Consider the following 18,035-nt stretch of genomic DNA (forward strand, 5'->3'; position numbering starts at 1 on the left):
ATAAAAATGATTAAGAGATACATAAATAACTTCTGTCAAAAAGAAAAGAAAAAAAATACAAATAACTGATTGAATTTTTTTTTTATAACAACTATTGTGATTGAAAAGTTATTTTAAAATAGAACAAAATCGTCTAAAAAATAGGTACACGAAATAGGAATATTTTCTTAATTATTAGTGTAAATAGTAATAATAATAATAATAATAATAATAATTCTTCAACTCAACAGCTAGAAATTTCCAAAAACTGCATCATGTATGATACAAAGATATATATGCTCAGCCATTTCCAGATCAATGATCATTGGCACGTAGGACAATCAATGAGCTAAAGGCAAGGGTTTCCATTAGGCTGATATCTGCTCATGCTACCCAACAAGTACTTCCTTAGTCTCTCCCTTATCAGTTTGTTATTTTACTTATGTATTAGATATTATCTAGTTCATCAGTTTGTTACTTCCCTTATCGGTTTGTAATCTACAGCTATATAAGTCCTATCACCGTGTGCTAGACTTGATGATCTCAATACTAATAAGTTCCATTACTATTCTATAACGACCACCTATTCATAAACAAGAAGGTTTAATACACCACTAGATCCCGAGAATTTCTAATCAAGTCTCTAAATTGAAAAAAAAAATTGTAAATAAGTCATTGATCTTTTAAACCCCGTAAAATGTTATTTTTCTGTGGTTTCAAGCCGCCATAAACTAACTCTAAGGATCCAATTACACAAATAGTAGAAGATCAAGGATTCATTTACAGTTTTTTTTATATAAAAAAAAGTTTAGGAACCTTATTAAAAATTTCCAAAAAATTGAGAAACCTACTTATTTATTAAATCTAAACAAAACACTATAAAGATATGCTTCACATCTGGTTGGCTTTGTGCTAGAGAGCAGCCTTCTCATTTCATTGACTTTTACAAGTTATAATCCTACACTAGATTTTGTCTGGGACATTTATTCAGATTTTGTTTCAAGTTACTGGCAATAAAGCATAAAAGAGAATAAAAAACTTGACCGAAGCATCTATGTTAAGCTCAAATGAAATCATTTTTAAGTTAATGGTAATGCCTTCCTTTTAGTAGGGTCAATTTGTAAGTATTAGTTGCTCCAAATGAGCTAATACGCGAAACCTGTTATCCAGCTGGATCTGATGTTTACAAAGCTCATTCTTGTTATCATTTTGGTGGTCTGCAAAATTTAATAACTTAAAAAGCTAAAACGAAGTAGAATATGCTCTCTTTGCATAAAAAGAATAATTTGCTTTTAATTCCACCGAAATGCCAATGGTGTCATGAACTTAGAGTCCTAAGTCCTTTTGTTTTATTTTGTTGTTCCTCTTAATGATGAAAGTGAAGATTGGAGGATGTATGGAAGACAGTTTAAAAATATTGACATTTGACAATATATCTAGACAGTATTAAGTCTTCATGCATTACCGATTTTTGGGTTGTTATCCTTCCCTGCTTCTTCGTTCCTAAGTATGATCTAGATCATTTTACAACTTCATACAATGTTATACTGCTCAAGCATATCACTTATAGTATGTATGACTATTGATCAATGTGCTTGATCATATCACTTATAGTATCTATGACTAAATAACATTACTCTAACTCATTTAACAAGTTCAACAAAAGCAAAATTAAAACTAACTTTTGTTGTTATGTGGTTGGACTTTGGCATGAAGAGCTACTCATGCAAACTTTCTTGTCGCCTACGTCTCTAACAATTCTCAGTCTCTTTGATGCCCTCAACTAGCTAAATGACAGAAACAAACAGCTGCAGACTGCAATAAAACTTGCTTCGAAATCTCCACACTTGTTATAATACAAGCAGCCAGCATACAGTGTAGAGATCCCTATAAATAGATTATGAAATTCAAAGCACATCATCTTCAAACCACATTGATATCTAATTAAGTTTTCCTATTGCCTCAAACTTTCAGCCTCATAGATAATTACAATCATGTCTCCCCCCATCTTTAAAGTACTCACATTGATCATATCTGTTTTTGCCATCATGCAAATATCAACAGCTGGTGACCCAGATATTCTTACTGACTTCATAGTCCCCCCCAACACCATACCTGATGGCAACTTCTTCACCTTCACTGGCTTCCGTGTCATTTTTTCACCCAACAACACTGTCTCAGATTTCAAAGTGTTGAAGGCAACCAAGGTAGAATTTCCAGCCCTTGATGGACAAAGTGTCTCATATGCAATCCTTGAGTTCCCAGGTGGCAGCATCAACCCACCACACACACACCCTCGTTCTGCAGAGTTACTCTTCACCGTTGAGGGTTCCCTTCAAGTGGGGTTTGTGGACACAACCAACAAGCTCTTCACTCAAACACTACAAACCGGAGACCTCTTTGTGTTTCCAAAGGGTCTCGTGCACTTCCAACACAATGCGGATCCTCAGAAGCCAGCACTCGCTATATCTGCCTTTGGAAGTGCCAGTGCTGGGACTGTGTCAATTCCTAGCACTCTCTTTAACACCACCATTGATGACAATGTATTGGCTCTGGCCTTCAAGACTGATGTTGCCACCATTCAAACTCTGAAGAAAGGCTTTGCTCCTAAAGCATGATGATAATGGATAATGGATATTGCCACTAATTGCCGCCTTTAGGTTCCATATTGTATCACTTTGTTTGCTTTGTTACACAGGCTTCCAATTACCCCTGCTAGTGTTATGCTGTTCAACAATAAGTAGTTCTACAAAAGGGCATAAGATGCGAAATGCTTGATCTAATTGTTGTAATTGTTATCAATTGAAATACAATAAATAACTTTCTGGTATTACCAATTTCAAACGAGTATTAGAGTTTTAGTGTTGTCAATTTTCTGACATAATTTCAAGACTGATGCTGCCACTTGCCACCATTCAAACTCTGAAGAAAAGCTTTGCACCTAAAGCATGATAATGCACCTTTAGCTTCTATGTTTGTGATATTTTTGCCTGCTTTATTACATAGACTTTTTCATATAAAATAAGCTAATTACTACGAGTTTTTTTTAAATAACTTTTTATATACCAGAAGAAAATAGGGATTTCGTACCTCTTTATATTTTTTAAAAATAAAAGAGAAATGATAGGTGTTAAATAAAAAATAGAACGTATAGTTTTTTTAGAGGAAAATAGAACGTATAGTTTTTTTTGTTTATCCTCTTGGGATGTTCTTAATATTATGGGAGTTTGCCTTTTTAGGACTTACAATACTTTACTATATTTTTTGGCATAAGCATTAGGACAATTTTATAGGACTTATTTATAATTTCCTTAAAATACGAAAATAAAACTACATTTTTCTAAAGTTGAATAAAATAAAATCATGATGAATTTAAAATTAAATAGAATCTTACTACCTGTAGATTACACTGGCCTCGTATTTCCACGTTGATCCCTTATTTACTTGCCACGCCCAACAATACCCAATAAGAAGATTCCATTCAACAATAATAAGAATTTTGCTACCCAAAAAAGTTCATAGCCATTATTATTAACATATTTCCTCTACCTTTCTTTCTCCTTCAAAAATTCACCTCACCTTTTCTTTTCCCTATTAGCTCCGAACCCGAACCTGTAAAATGGATCTACTCGACCCGAACCGTTTCCGCAACCGCAAGCAACCCACCCTCTCCTCGCGGGAACGCTTCCTCGGCGTCCCATCCCACGCGCCGCGACTCGAAAACCCTTCCTCCGACGACGTCGTTTTCTCCAACAACGACGACCTAATCGAAGACGACGTCGTTTTCTCCAACAACGTTGACTCCACCGAACCCTCTTCTTCCTCTTCTCCAATCCCTAATCACCACAACCACAACCACAATAGCCACCACAAAGGCTTTGCATACGGTCCCTCCGACGCGTCGTTCGGCATCCTCGCCGCGCTGCCGGAGAACGACCACGCTTCTCCGAACGGTTCGCACTTCTTCCACCACAAACCCTCCGTCTCTGTCTCCGTCTCGCTCTCCTCGTCCTCCTCCTCCTCCTCCGCGCGCCTCATTCCGGCGATTCCGAAGCCCCCGCCGGACCGCACTCCCTCCTCCTCCCTCAAGTTCCACCAGTCCGCGCCGGTGAACGTGCCGCTTATGCCGATGAGAAGACACCACCACCGCGAGTTCGACGATGACGACGGTAACGAGGACGCGGCGGAGGAGGAGATGCTGCCGCCGCACGAGATTGTGGCGCGGAATTCCGCTCAGTCGCCGATGCTGGCTTATTCGGTTCTTGAAGGAGTAGGGAGAACGCTAAAGGGGAGAGACTTGCGTCAGGTTCGCAATGCGGTTTGGCGCCAAACAGGTTTTCTCGATTGATTGAACTATGAAGAAACGCTTTTGGATTTTCGGTTTTGCGGTTTCATTCTTTTAGATATGTTCGTTTTCCTTTTAGGAAGTGCTAAAGCCCTAAAGCCTCAATTGATTGTAAAATTGAAGAGTTGGTCAATAATGGCTTAGTGCTTTATTGTTGGTTAATTGGTGTTTGATTGCTGTATATCTTATGCAATAATTTATTTTTGTGGTCCATAATGAGCTCTATTGGAAGATGTTTTGCTGTTTGCTGATGGCTTTTTGAGGTTTGTGTGAATCATCTGTCTCTTATTTTCGGGATGCATTTTTGTTTAGACCACATTGATTGCAGAGTCCTGTTGAAGCTATGTAGTGTTTGGTAAAAGTCAAGTCATTGAAAACGAAACTAACGTAAAAGAAGAATTGCTCCTTCAGGCATTGGAACTGGGCAAGGTAGGTTGCTCAGTCTTGGGTGTTTGGTGATCCAAACTGAGATTTGTCAGCAGTCAGCACCCTAATTATCTGCAGTGATTGTTTCAAAACAATTTTGAACTTTTCTTTGTTGTAGAAGTAGGATGCAATGGTTTTTTATGGTCTTTGTTTTGGTCTAGTGGATTGAGGAATTATGAACTTATGATAATTATACATTGTTTGTGGTTTTTGGGTCTATAGTCTGAGAGACTAGAAGGGTAGGGAGTGGCAATGAACCTAGGCCTTTGGGACCAATGTTGTTACATAGCCGCTATGGCCCCACCATGGCGGAATGGTGTGGTGGTGGATTGCCAACCACCATAGGCAATTTGTGAAGGAAGACCTGCTATGGCGGCGCCATAAGATGCAATGGCATGTTTATATGGCAGAATTTCGGCCTTCCACCATCCGCCATCAATCAACACTGTTTGAGACTTGGGTATTCATTTTGTGCATGTTAGGAATGGCAAAGGATGGAACTGAAGATGAGTAAAACTATTGAGTCAATTTCTTCCCTAAGCATGCAGCAACCTTACTCCTTCAGTTCTCTTCTATATATGTTGTTTTTTTATATCTTGTATGATGGTTCCGCTAATATTGATAATTCATCCTTTAACAAATAAGAATTAAGATTAATTGTCATGGTTTCTTTTGTACCCTCAAATATGCCACCTTTAGTACTTCTTTAATCTGAATAATTGACGAGTTTGATTAACTTGTACTATTTGTGAAACGTATAACACACATACCCAATCTCTTTAAGTTATCTGTAGCATCTTCTTCCAGTCAACTTATTTTAGCTTTTATTGAGTACTACTAATTATTTCCATATATGTATTCCATTTCAGCGTTCCCATCTTCTGGTATATTTGTTGTTTGATGGTCATCGCACAACACAAGTAGTTTTTGAGATAGAACAGGCCGTTTGATAGGTAGTAGGTATAAGCCTAATTGGGCTACCTAGTTGTTCAAAGTTGCATTGACGGGGTTTGGTCAAATTGATAGATGTTTTGACTTCTGGTGACATGGTGTTGTAGTTGTAGGTAGGACTAGTTATCCCTTGTTTTTCTAAATAACAAATATTTAGACTTTCGTCCTGTGCTTCATCTTTTGTTTTGTTTTGTTCTTTGACCATTTCTAAAATTAACTTCAAATACATGATTTTGTGGTGTCCGGTCCTTCATATTTTGGCAAATCAAATGCATTCCAAGGATCTTTGGCTTTCGTTTGATAATTTCTGAAATACATATGCAGATAATGTTTTAATCCAGCCATATGTTTGTGTGATGAAAAATACTTGATTAGCCACCCTGCTGTCTTGTGTTCTGCTTTCTTCAATTTTCTTTCTTCTTATCTGTCTGTTTTTTGTTTAAAAACTTTCAAGGTTTCTGTACAACTCTCCCTCACAGCGGGTTTCTTTTTTGGTGGGGATGGGGTGGAGATAATGTATATGAAGTAATATACACAGCATAGCAATTCGATGATACGTGGGTAGCTATAGCTTAGAGTAAGATTCATAATTTTTTTTAGGAAACGATTATTTCAAGTTATTTAATTTCATTAGGGGGATAACATTCTTGGGGATAGTATGCTTGGGTATTTAAAAAGAAAGTGGTTGGTTAACCATTAAAATTCATGGGAATATTCTTATATTCTCGAGAATAATTAAAATACGTGTTTGGTTCACATTATATACTTTTTTAGAAACGCATGTTATAATCATCAAAATGCCTCTATTTTGTAAAAAATATTAGTTTTAATTTGATTTTTTTTCCTTTTGCATATTAAAAAACCAATCAAGATATTGGCATGAAATGCATTTTTAAGTTATATATATATATATATATATATATCCTCATTCCTTTCCTTTGTTCTGCTCAAATCTAACTGTGTAATATTTCATTAAAATGGATCACCTGAGATAAACTGTTCTCCACTTTCTCTCAAACCAATTTGAACACAGAATTTCACTTCAAATCTGCAATCATTGCGGTAGAGTCTGCAATTTGGGATTTTCCTCTGAACTTTTCTCCCAAACTGAGTTGAACACATAGCAAGATTCTTTTCGAGTTGCAATCGTTGCACACTAAATTGGCCAATATTTTGGGGAAAAAAAACTCGTAAATATTAATTGTTTAGGCTTTTTCAATGATTAAGCTGGTAAAAATATAAGATTTCTTTAGGTGGGTGGTGGTGTGTTGCTTATAAAAATCTCACTAAATATTCACGGTGTAGCAATTCTTCATTGCGTTGCTTATAAAAATGTAGAGGTTCTCTTTAGTCTTTTTGCTCTGTACCCATGAAAATAATCCAACGCCATCAGCAGCAAGGTTCTCAAAGCCGTCGACGCTCAATTCAACACCAACCAGCTCTTCACCGATCCGTCCCAGTCCTCCGTCTTAGTCTGCAACTGCCTCGTTTGCGATGAGTAGCTATTACTCACCGTAATGCTCTTGTGCCACTGCCTCGCCGTCGCACCTGAACACCATGTTCATGAAGTACGGTCTCAGCCCACCATTGCTAAAAATATAACAACTAAAGGTATTGCTCAAAAGAGAGTTTGATTTGGATACGTTAGTTGATTAATTTGATACATAAATCATCAATTTGAGGGAAGTAAACGACCATGCATTCCGCCGAGGAGCACTGTCGAAGAGACAAAAGTAAGAAGCATTGGTGTTTCGGAGGATGGGAAGAGGAAGAGGAAGAGGAAGCGTCAAAGCGTGAAGGAGTAAACCTCTCGGAGCAGGAAAAATCTCTCATGACAACTTAAGTGAATTGATAAGAACCCTCGGATTTAAAGGAAATATAGGGTCAGGAAACAGGATTTAGAGTAACTTTAAAGAGCTATTCATGGAATAAGTGGATTTTTTCTCTCAATATATCTATAGAGAGTTTAATATGACATCAAAATGCATAAAAATTGGTTTAGTATGTTATGAAAACATATAATGTCGAGTGGCTAGCTGGTGGAGTGACATAAAATAAGATCCCCAACACGTGAAAAGAAAGGTAAAAACAATACCGTTAAAAAATAGTTTTTCAATCACATTCTTTAGGCAATTAATTTATAAAAAAGCATTTTGAGGTTCTGTATTATATAATATTAAGGATAAATTCTAAAATAAACATAGCAATATGAGCAGCTCATATAATTCTGGCGGTACCAGTTAATAGCAATTGAAATATAAAATTGAAGTATGAGTACCTCCAGGAGCAATTCAACTTTACCATAACGAAACCCTTTCAAATAATTTTTTGTTAGTCCAACGTCATTCAGCACAAATCATTTTCTACAAAACAGTTATGAAACATTGTGGCACATACTAGTTAACAAATGCTTTTTTCTTTTAATGCTGAAATGCTTATTTATTTTAAAAAGAGGAACCTGAAATGATGTTAGAGCATCTCTAGTGACAGATTATTTCACTGTTCTTACTAAATACGAGCTCACCTTCTACAGACCATCCGTTGGAGTGCGACACTGGATCACCAGGTCAAACGAATGATTCTTCCCCAAGAATGGGTTTGTCGAGAATTAAATATTTTTCTTCAAAAAAAGCACCAGATTAGAGAAGAAGAATTATGGTTGCATAGGTCTGGAATTAAAAAATAAAAAAAATAAATCACATGAAGAACAAAGAACAAACTAAACCCAGAATTAACAAACACAATCAAAACTCAAAAATCAATGATACAGTGAATGAAAATCAAAAACTTAAAATCTATGCTTGTTCTTCGAGGTGTGATCTTTACCATCGAACCTCTGGTCAAGATCGTGGGCGAGCTTGAAGACGCATGCGGCGCATGATGCTTCAATCGCCTTCCCTCTTTTTCCTTTTGCAGAACAACGTTAATTTTTTTATTTTTTTTTATTGACACAAGGGACAATTATGAAGGATTTGGAAGAACTAATCGTAAAAATAGCATTTTCTTCATCCAAATTTTCTTGGCACAAAAAAAACTCACTCAGTAAAAAAAAGTTGCAAAGTAACTATCATCATAGTTTTAAAACTCAAACGGGACTGGTCAATTTGATCGATTCATTGAGAAACTAACTATTACTTGGGTTGGTCAACTAAATGGATCAAATATGCAATCGAATCAATCAAAACCGGTAAATTTAGCTCTGAATCGTTCAAAACCGGTAAATTTATATCTGAATTGTTCAAAACCAGTAAAGACTTGATACTGGTTCATCGATTTTAACATCTCAATTTTTATTACTCTTAGTTGTCATTCATTTTCTGACTTACACAATCCTAGTCCTAAGTCTAGTATGCTACCCTTTCATATGGGGTATTTGTCAGTGTCTCTCCTTTTCTCAAAACGTGAATGACAACCTTAAGAAAATTTCTTCACATCATTGACACTCATATGTTGACCTACACGTTAAATGCTTTGTAACTAAAAGTTAAATGCATTTAAAATTCAAGTGGTAAACTTATAAATAAATAAAACTTAAAGTTATTAAAACATTACCCACATAATCCAATGACGTATTTTCTCAATCGAGTCAATGATTGATTAGATTTTCAAAGACTATTATTTATTTATAATAGTAACCCTCCCACACATTGTTACCTTGTCACTATATCACAACATGTGTATAGAAATTTCAAAAACACACAAACCCATATTTGAAACAATTCATAACCAAAATGAAAATTTGAAAAATAAGTTCACTAGAGCAAATTCAGATCAATGGAGTACACTAAAACTAGAAGGGACTGGATTGTAGAAACCACATGGATCCTCCATTAAAGGCAAGTATTTAATGCAGTTCTACAATCAGGAGTTAAATTTGAGATCACCCATTAAATTTAAACAACTCACACAATATAATTCACATGCTCGGTAAGTAATTTTACATAAAAGTAGAAAAAATGTATTTAACAAACAAGTGAGTGTAAATAGCAAAGCCTATTTGAAGAGCAGTTATCAAAATCGGACCGACCAGTCGAATTGGACCAGTTTTACTTTGGGAGTTGCTACGTGCACCCAGCATTATTGCTGGGGCACCCAGCAAACAGTGAAGTGGCGAAACTGCCCTTCAGCAATTATTCTTCCGGAAGAAGGTTCTTCCGGAAAAGTTCCGGAAATAATTTTTCCGGAAACTTTCCGGAAGAATAATTTGTGTCTTCCAGAAGTACTCACAGAGAACTTCCGGAAGAACGTCATCCGGAATGTTTCCGGAAGAAGGTTCTTCCGGAAGAATTCCATTGTCTTCCGGAAGAAGCTTCTTCCGGAAGTTAGTTTTTTTTTTTAACGAATATTTTATTTTGTAATAATTTACTTTTAATTGCATAAACTAATTTATAAAATAATTAATACTATTATGCATAAATAATTAAATAATAAAATAATTAATATTAATATGCATAAATAATTAAATAATTAGTGAACGTAATTATGACTAATATTTATAATTTGTTTTTTACGCGCATGTCAAATATTAATTTAAACCATAAAAATTAATTAATTCCTAAACGTGATTATTGTTTTATAACAAAATGAAGAAAAAAGAATTTTTATTTTATAATAATAAGTAAAAATAAAATAATATTTAATGCGTATGTAATGACGATTTTGCCCTTGTGTAAATTTCTTTAAATTAACGTCTTCAGGCTGTGTTTTACTGCGCTTTCTTTGTTTCTTCTTCCGTTTGCTTTGTTTGTTTTTTCCGTTTGCTGTTGTTTCGGTGGTGGTCCCTTCAGCAGTCTGTTGGTGGTCCCGTGAAGTGAAGTATTTGAAGATTTGGTGGTCCCATGTTCCGTATTTGAAGTTTTATTAGTGGCTGTTGTTCCTATTTTGTCGGAGGTACGCGTTTATTTCGTTTTCCGGTTAGTTTTTAGAGAAGAAAAACAGTAAAAAGTGTATCCGGAAGAAATTTTAGGCACAGAAGGAGGAAGGTCCGGAATGACCACTTCCGGAAGAAGGTCTTCCGGAAATTACGAAGGCCAATTCCGGAAGAAGTGCTTCCGGAAACTACTTCCGGAAGACCTTCTTCCGGAGTTGGCCTTCGTAACTTCCGGAAGAAGGTCTTCCGGAATTTACGAAGCCCAATTCCGGAAGAAGGTCTTCCGGAAGTAGTTTCCGGAAGCACTTCTTCCGGAATTGGCCTTCGTAACTTCCGGAAGACCTTCTTCCGGAAGTGGTGAAGGCCAATTCCGGAAGAAGTTCTTCCGGAAACTACTTCCGGAATTGACCTTCACCACTTCCGGAAGACCTTCTTCCGTAATGTTAAATTATTAGTAATTTTTTTTAATTTCTGTTTTATAATATATATATATATATATATATATATATATATATATATATATATATATATATATATATTTCTGTTAGTTAATAATGAATTATTGGTTTAATTAGGTATAATGATATATATTGTGGATTATAATTTTTTTGTTTTATAATGGTATATATATATATATTTCTGTTTTATAATTTTTTTTTATTTCTATTTTATATATGTTGTGGATTATTGATTTAATTAGGTATAATGGTATAATATTAAATGATTTAGGTAACTTAAATGTATAATGGTACAAAAATGTTTTATTAGTTGTTTATTATAGTGATAAGTTTAGTTTAAGTAAATAATGTAGTTATAAATTTAGAATATAGTGATAATTTTAATATAGTCGTGTATGATGCATATGTCCTATTAATATGTTTGTTATTTAAGGTGTAGTAAATTTTTGGATGTGGTTATATGATAATTTGAATGTACTTGTGTATGATGCATATGTCCTTAAGATGGACGAAGATCAATGGAGGTATGACTTTGCGATGTCACAAGAAGTTCATATGGATTATGATTATGATAATCAAGAAGAATGTGGAGTGAATGAACCACATGTCGATTGTTCAAATGCTTTTAATACATCTCAGGTAATCATAGATAATTTGAGTCATTGGTTGAATTGATAGTTTGTATGAAAATTAATGTGTTAGGGTTGCGTTGTAGGTATTCGCTACTCGAGATGATGTTTTGCAATGGGCTCGAACAGTTGCCCATGAAAATGGATTTGTTGCAGTGATTATGAGATCTGACACAGAGACCGGTAGCAGAGGAAGAAGTTCATTTGTGTTAATTGGGTGTGAAAGGAGTGGTACGTACAAGTGTAGAAATAAAGAATTCGTTAGAAAAGACACCGGGAGTAGGAAATGTGGTTGTCCCTTCAGGCTTCGTGGGAAACCAGTGCGTGGAGGGGAAGGTTGGATGGTGAAGTTGATCTGTGGGATTCATAATCATGAATTGGCGAAGTCCTTAGTTGGACATCCATACGCCGGGCGATTGACTAAGGAAGAAAAGAAAATTATTGCTGATATGACAAAGTCGATGGTGAAACCGAAAAATATCTTGCTAACGTTGAAGGAACACAATGCCGACAGTTACACCACGATAAAGCAAATTTACAATGCAAGAAGTGCATATCGTTCTTCAATAAGAGGAGCTGATACCGAAATACAGCATCTGATGAAGCTTCTCGAACGTGATCAATACATTCATTGGCATAGATTGAAGGATGAAGTTGTGGTGCGTGATCTGTTTTGGTGTCACCCAGATGCAGTAAAGTTATGCAATGCATGTCATCTGGTATTTTTTATAGACAGTACCTACAAAACAAACAGGTACAGACTCCCACTACTTGACTTTGTTGGAGTGACACCAACGGCGATGACATTCTCTGCTGGGTTTGCATATCTGGAGGCTGAGCGTGTTAACAATATTATATGGGCTTTGGAACGATTTCGAGGCCTATTTTTAAGACACGATCGCCTCCCTCTTGTTATTGTCACTGACAGAGACCTAGCACTGATGAATGCAGTGAAAACTGTGTTTCCCGAGTCTACTAATTTGTTGTGCAGGTTTCATATCGATAAGAATGTGAAGGCGAAGTGCAAATCTTTAATCGGGGAAAAAAATGCGTGGGACTATGTAATGGATAACTGGGGTACTTTGGTTGATTGTCCGTCCGAATACGAGTTCCATGAGTCATATCAGAAGTTTCAAGTTGCTTGTTCGCCTTGGCCGATGTTCGTTGACTATGTTAACGACACATGTATTATCCCCCACAAGGAAAAATTTATTACAGCATGGACGAATAAGGTCATGCACCTAGGCAACACAACAACAAACAGGTATTAACAACTGATTTTATTTGTTAGTAACGATTAATATTAAATGGTATTTAATTGTTGTATATTTTCATGTTTGTTGTGTATTTTAAATGTAGGGTTGAATCAGCTCATTGGGCTCTCAAAAGAGTACTACAAAATAGCGTTGGAGACCTATGTAGTGTTTGGGATGCCATGAACAACATGATCACGCTGCAACACGTCGAAATTAAAGCATCCTTTGAAACCAGTACGCATGTGGTTGGCCATGTATATAAAAAAACCTTATACAAGAGGCTTCTTGGGATGGTTTCGAGGGATGCTTTAAATCAGATTGCTTCTGAGATTGACCGTCTACGTTATCTCGACAACAATCTCTCTTCTTGTGGTTGTGTGATGAGAAGTACGCACGGGCTTCCTTGTGCATGTGAGCTTTCTAGGTATACTGCTACCAGCATCCCATTGGAGTCAGTCCATCTTTTTTGGAGGAGACTTTGCTTTTCAGACCAAGGGTTATGTGAGACGGAAGTCACCATCAAGGAAGAAATAGAGGTCATATCTAAAAGGTTTGATGAACTTGATGTGGCTGGCAAAGTAAATCTGAAGAGTAAACTTCGAGAAATCGCATACCCTGATCATAACTCTATGTGCCCTCCTCCATCAAAGGTGAACACTAAAGGTGCACCGAAGAAACCGATGAAAAGAAGTCAAACATCCACAAAGCGTGATCCGTCTTACTGGGAGTATGTTGATGCTTTTCATTCTGTTCAAAGCAGCAACTCTCCAGTGAAACGAAGTGCATCATGTTCTCAACCGCGTCAGCCAACAAGGATCATCCCGATGTTGGATCAATTTGCGTCATTCTTTCAAGGTTTCATTCGTGACGTTGTGGATGTGAAAGCGGACGGTAACTGTGGATATCAGTCCATTGGCGCTTTATTAGGTATGGGGGAAGATTCGTGGCCGTTAGTGCGTAATGAATTGCTTAAAGAACTTGGCAAGTGGTCACATGAGTACATGAACCTCTTCGATGGGACAGAGAGATTTGAACAATTAAAGTTGTCCCTACTTGTTGATGGATTTTCAAAGGTATGTTTTTAGGTTAATTTTTTTTAATAACAATGTTTAAATTACTTACATGTGTATGTTTGGTTCATTCAGGTTAGTGTGGACAAGTGGATGGATATAACAGACATGGGATATGTGATTGCTTCACGGTATAACGTAATCCTTGTATCGTTGTCCCAACAACAAAGCATGACATTTTTCCCTCTTAGAAGTCAACCACCACCTGACTCTTCTGGCCACCGCATCATATGTGTCGGTCACGTGTTTGGAAATCATTTTGTTCAGGTACATTGAACATAGTTAGTGTAACAATTATGCAATGACTTCGCTGGTTCGTTTGGCACGGTCAGCGCATGATATAATGTTTGTTCATGTACAACAGGTTTATTTGAAAGACCATTATCCGTTGCCGCCCCCAGCGCTGTTGTGGTCAACCCATTGTTATTCTCAGGCAAAGCAATGGGCAATTCCATATATTAGTAGAATGCAGGAATACACAAGCTTGATGTCATTCAAAACACACTATGTAGACCTAAATGAAGACTAAACATTCATTGTTTATTTATTTGTATTCATTATGCGATATAATTCGTTGTAACCCGTCACTAACCAATTAATATTATCAACTACTCGTTTGGTTAAGCAAGGAAATTGTTGGTCCAACAAAAATCATTTACGCGTGCAGCATACATCATTGTCATAATTGACAACACATAATGACATGCATGCGTATTACAGTTTGAGCGTGACAACACATTGGTTGACTTCAGTACACATTTTGAAACTAGCAGTCGCTCGACAACACATTGGTTGACTTGACTACACATTAGCGACAACACATTGGCTGACTTGACTACACATTTACGCGTGTCTATTTTTTTGTAAACAAAGTTAAACAAAGGCTCGGTCACAACCATCTATATATATGGCAGACTAGGCTACTAAATCACACATTATTTTGCTTTCAAATAATCTCCCAACTAATACACAAACTATGATATTTGTAGGAGAAACTAGCAGTCAGACGATTGTCAACTCAAGGTTGGCTTTCATTTATCCAAATGGATCGATTATTCACAATGATACTGGGGTTTACTTCCAAACTTCAACTTATGAAACGAGACTATTTTTTTTGGATTCTTTGACGTCCAAACAAAACTTACGATTGTCAACTCAAGGTTGGCTTTGTTTTGACGTGTTAGTTGACGGAACCATGGAACGGGACTATTTTTTTTGGATTCTTTGACGTCCAAACATGAGAAATGGCCGTCCTCCGTTGTCTCAGGGGACTGCCACACCCACGCAAAAAAATCCCAAACATGGGTACTTGAACATGGAAAAAATATTCATTTATATAATTCTTACAAACAAAACTCATGATTCTAAAAACTTATGTTTTTTATGTAATTCTTACAAACATGGAAAAAGGGTTCATTTATGTAATTCTTACAAACATGGGTACTTGAACATGGAAAAAAGGTTCACTTATGAATTATTAATCATTTTAAAAACTTTTATTTTTTATGTAATTCTGACAAACAAAACTCATGATTCTAGGTTCCTTTTTTTTAAAAATAAATTTAAAACAACCGTAAACTTCGCTTAAGGACCACAAACAATCGGAATAACAAACTATATTATAAAATAATAAACTGTGCAAAACACGTCAACTATATTAAACAAAAACTGTAATAATTACAAATATTCATGTCAACTACAACACAACAAAATAAATACAATGATCAATGGTCCGTGCGGCGTCTCTAACGAGCCCTGACCGTCCCATCAGCACTGGGTCCCCCTCTCGCAATTGTCAGGCAGTCCTGCATAATGTCATATAACTCTGTGCCTGCAGTGACTATCCTAAGGTTGAGCACACGCTCCAACCTCTGTGCAATCGCCTCATATCCCTCATAATCATCCTGTCAAAGTCAGTAAAAACATTTATTATGAAATTCAAAATAAACAACAACTCATAAAACATTAAACGCGCAAATAATCTTACCACATATGGAGGGGGGTCAAATGCCACTGGAACCTGGGGGCTGGGCGGCTGTATGTAGTCCTCAGGGTCTGCAGCTGGTGCATTCCTCTGCTGGTCAGCTGCCTGGGTCGGTGTCATGAAAGGGTGAGATATGCGGAAAAACCACTCAATGTAATCCGCAGATACCTGCCCAGGCACTAAACAAGGCTGACCCGCAGGTAGTAAGTGATCCGCAAACTCAATCCACCTGTCATCTATCTGATCCTGTGACAATCGTGCACTAACAGGCGGCGGAGGGATGCTCTGGATGTAACCGAACTGGCGTACCACCCTCTCCGATCGAACTGCGACGATCATAGGACCCCATCTGAGCTGACCCTGGAACGATGAAATCTCCTGAAACGCCCTAACACCCCGATGCTCTGTGTACGGCAACCAGGACACATCTGTGACGGTCAAACCATCACAACGTGCCCTTTAGGGTGCTCCTGTGATGCCTTTCATGTGCGCCTTCGACGTCAACCACCGGGAAGCACGTGGGGACGTCTCCTGATATGTATCGTCAGTCACGCACTGATGCACACTAGGGAAGTGCTCATAGATCCAGCACTACACAATAATTGAGGTTAACATAACATAAAAACATGTTTAAATCATAATCGAACCTAACATATTAATAAACACAAAATTTACCTGAAATAGCGTCAAGTACCCCGCAAGCTGTCGAGTGGTGGTCCTACAAGCCTCATCTAACTGGTCGTACATATGAACCAGCGCGGCAACCCCCCAAGCGTAACCACCACTATGAGCGAGGTCCCGGAAAGCGTCAAGGTGGACCACATGCACGTATGTTGCACTCTTATTAGCAAAAAGAGTGCAACCGACAAGGTGCAGCAAATAAGCGCAAGCTGCGACAATCCACCGCCGGGCCTGACATCTGGTCTCATAAATGTCACGAACCCATCCTAATCGTACATATGCTCCACGTGTGAGTGCTGTCTCGGCTCTGGCCTCCTCCGCAGACACTTCCAGCAACTCCGTGAGCAAGAATCTGGCCTCCTCCGTAGAAAGAGCGTGGAAACTGTGCAAGGTGCCAGTGATGGGCAAATGTAGAATGGACGACACATCATCCAATGTGATCGTCAGCTCTCTTACTGGAAGGTGGAAGGTGCTAGTCTCACTGTGCCACCTCTCCACAAATGCGGATATAAGTCCAGGATCGCCAGTAATAACTGAACAATCTATCAGTGGACTTAATCCTGTGGCAGCCACCAGGCCTTCAATCTCAGGCACTGGCCTCCCAATCAGTGTCAGCTTCCTCCCATGTGACACTAACTTCAAATCAGGACGTTCCTGATTTGAAGTACAAATTATACAATTATTAAAAAAAATTAATCATAAACAAATAAATAAACAATGACAAATAATTAACAAATTAAAATACCTGTCCACTCCACACGGCATGTGCAACATGCTCGGCAAATGATGTGAGCACTGACAGGTCACGTGGACCACCAGGGAATCCCTCTGCAGCATCATCACCATCTGACCCCTCACCACTATCAGCACCCTGTGCGTCCGCACGCATCTCAGGTGCCTCCGTAGGCTGCTCAGGGACATCATCAGTCATGTCAGCGACGTCCTCAGCCATATCACGTCCCTACGTAGTCATCTGATGAACGCGTAGTCTACGAGCTGAGGCAGTAGGCCTACGCCTCTCGGGAACATCGCCAGCATCCTTGTCAGCAGCTCTATCTCTGCCTACAACTCTACCTATGGCACGACCTAAACCTCGTGTTCTGGCCATGATCTGTAAATCATGTCGAACACGTATTTTTTTCGGTCAAAATATACACAATTTTCTTTATAAAAAATCAACTTTATTTATAAACAAATAAGACTAACTTAAATCAAATTATTTTCACACATACACGACCTAATTTTAAAAAAAAAATTAAACAACTTCATTTATATAAAAAAAAACAACTAATGTAAAATAAAATTATTAATAAACATGCACAACTTAATTTTTTTTTAAAAAATTAAACAACTTCATTTATAAAAAAAAACACAACTAATATAAAA

General features: G+C 37.4%; 2 protein-coding genes across 2 annotated transcripts; both read left to right on the top strand.

The window, feature by feature from the left end:
- The first annotated feature begins 1,973 nt into the window (after nt 1–1,973).
- On the top strand, nt 1,974–2,823 carry LOC114379006 (germin-like protein 9-3). The gene has a single exon (XM_028337573.1). The coding sequence runs from the start codon at nt 1,974–1,976 to the stop codon at nt 2,595–2,597; it is 624 nt and encodes a 207-aa protein (XP_028193374.1). The 3' UTR covers nt 2,598–2,823.
- A 645-nt stretch (nt 2,824–3,468) lies between these two features.
- On the top strand, nt 3,469–4,572 carry LOC114378385. Its single transcript, XM_028336973.1, has one exon. It carries the CDS (start codon nt 3,599–3,601, stop codon nt 4,325–4,327), a length of 729 nt encoding a protein of 242 aa, XP_028192774.1. The 5' UTR covers nt 3,469–3,598; the 3' UTR covers nt 4,328–4,572.
- Nucleotides 4,573–18,035: the final 13,463 nt, after the last annotated feature.

The sequence above is a fragment of the Glycine soja genome, chromosome 12 (assembly GCF_004193775.1).
Source record: "Glycine soja cultivar W05 chromosome 12, ASM419377v2, whole genome shotgun sequence".
Taxonomy (NCBI): Eukaryota; Viridiplantae; Streptophyta; class Magnoliopsida; order Fabales; family Fabaceae; genus Glycine; species Glycine soja.

Excerpts from the sequence above, each read along its gene's own strand:
- LOC114379006 (XM_028337573.1), top strand. The coding sequence starts at position 1,974 with ATGTCTCCCCCCATCTTTAAAGTACTCACATTGATCATATCTGTTTTT.
- LOC114378385 (XM_028336973.1), top strand. The coding sequence starts at position 3,599 with ATGGATCTACTCGACCCGAACCGTTTCCGCAACCGCAAGCAACCCACC.